Below are 2,035 nucleotides of genomic sequence, written 5' to 3'. Positions count from 1 at the left end.
CATCAAAAATCTGTCTTTCTGGTTTTCAGAAGTGTTTTCTTTTAATTTTTGTGGTTTGAATAAGTCAGGTTCTCTTGATTCTAATATTTAGTCAAAGGATATATTAAATATTACTAATAATTTTCTGCCTCAATCAGTATTTGTTGATCTTTCTTCACTCAATGTAATTACTGACTTACTAATATTCATGTAAAAAATATCACTAAATTACAGAAAAGACTGCTCACAAATCCTGCAATGGCTGAATGTAATGAGGTAATTAATTAGACTTGGAATAATCTAGTCACAGTAAAGTTATAAGTCTATATCTTCACATACATAATAACTTTCATTCACAAGTTATATACAGAATATCACTACTGAAAGGAAAGACATATTTCAGTCTGCTTTGAAAAGATCTTTGGAAGTTCTATCATAGTTCTAATAAGTGAATATTTAGCTATATATGCAGATGGTCTAAGCTTGGAATCACTTGCAGATCTAGAACACAAGGAATATTTACAAACAAGGACCAAGGGAATAAATACTATACCATCCAATATCTGGAGAGAACAAACTGGCAACTCACCCCAGACACTGGAGTACTCTAATTCATAGTCTCTTTTGGGTACAAATAATAAAGTGGTATTAGAGGCAGAAAATTTCAATATAAAAATATAAAATAATGCATATAGGTTCTAAAGATGCAAAACACTGGAATAAAATACGAGACCTGGTGAATCGCAGTATTCCTGAGTCTGGGGTAAGTTGCCAATTTCTTCTTCCTTATAGACAATCAATATAAATGACCACAACTAGATGAGAAAAGACGAGAAGATTGCAGACTGATGTCATATTGTATGAAATGTCATTTAAAGAGGTGAAACAAACTGAGAACAAGAAGTGAACAAATAAACTCAAAGGGAATCCCAAGGGATAGGAATAAATTATAAGATATAGTGAGAAAGGGACACATACTATATGGCAATAAATGCATTACCAAATGCATATATTATGCATGTCTCTACATATGCATTAATTTTATTACTTTTGTAATGCAATCATTCTCCAGAAACCTTCAGATATAGAAAAAAAAAAAGCAAATTCAACTTTGCTTTAAAAGATTTTTCTGAATGTGTATCGTGGCCTGTAAAATCACCAACATTTTTTAAAAGAAGAAAAAGGAAAAACATAAAAACTGTTTTTTGATGGGTTGATAACTCAAAGAAAAATAATATCAGGTATTCATGACAACTCAAAGAATTCAATAAAGTATAATTTTCCCATTGCTTAATGCATTTACAATCCTACTCATTTCAATTTTTAATTTCTTGGATCATCTGTTGGAAAAGACAGATTTTGCCCATCTGTGGAATTTTAAATAACATGGAGATCCTTTAACAGTTCTTGCTGAGTACCTAATCAATCAGATAAACAACACACACTTGGTCTGAATCAAACTGTGAATAGGAATTACCTCCAACATCAAGCTGTGGAGGGGGACTAGTGCCAGGTCCTGGATTCTGCCCAGATTCAAGAACCTGTACAGCATATGCTGCCTCAGAATATAGATCCACAGGCTCAAGTGGCTGTGTCAGGGGCCCTGTTTCGACAGGAAGATCTAGACCCTCCTGTGGCTCACTACTGGGAGTAGGAACTAGAGCCTGCTGGGGTTGCTCTTGGGGTGTAAAGTAAATGGTGGCCAACTCTTCTTTTGAGGCCACCTCCGTCCACATGAGGTCAGTTGGCTCCTGCTGGGTCTCTGTTGGTTCCCTTTCACTTTCTGAGGTTTCATCTAACATCTGGTTTTCGGTAACCTGCCCTCTCTTCCTCTGGGGCTTGCGGCTCCCTCGCTGCTGCCCTAGGAGTTCATTCACGTAAGAGGTGAGGCCAGCTGGCATGGTGAGGCCAGAAGACTCCACCTTGGGCACTGTGGCAAAGCCATGAGTGACATGATGTGCACGGATCTGGGGAATAAGGTGTGTATTTAGAAGTCTTTGCTTTTCCTTGATTATCAAAGGATATTGTGTAGCAGTAGAAAATATGTTGTAAGGCA

General features: G+C 36.6%; 1 protein-coding gene across 1 annotated transcript in view; it reads right to left on the bottom strand.

Annotated features, from left to right (window-relative positions):
- The window catches only part of LOC119593776, a gene marked incomplete in the record, with an annotated part of 13,866 nt that continues 11,831 nt past the window's right edge, over nucleotides 1–2,035 (bottom strand). The window contains 1 exon segment of the mRNA XM_037942798.1: nucleotides 1–1,946. Coding sequence (XP_037798726.1) covers nucleotides 1,398–1,946 — 549 coding nt within the window.

Source organism: Penaeus monodon, chromosome 32 (genome assembly GCF_015228065.2).
Source record: "Penaeus monodon isolate SGIC_2016 chromosome 32, NSTDA_Pmon_1, whole genome shotgun sequence".
Lineage (NCBI taxonomy): Eukaryota > Metazoa > Arthropoda > Malacostraca > Decapoda > Penaeidae > Penaeus > Penaeus monodon.
The sequence above is the reverse complement of the archived record's forward strand: the minus strand, read 5'-3'. Positions and strand labels throughout refer to the sequence as shown.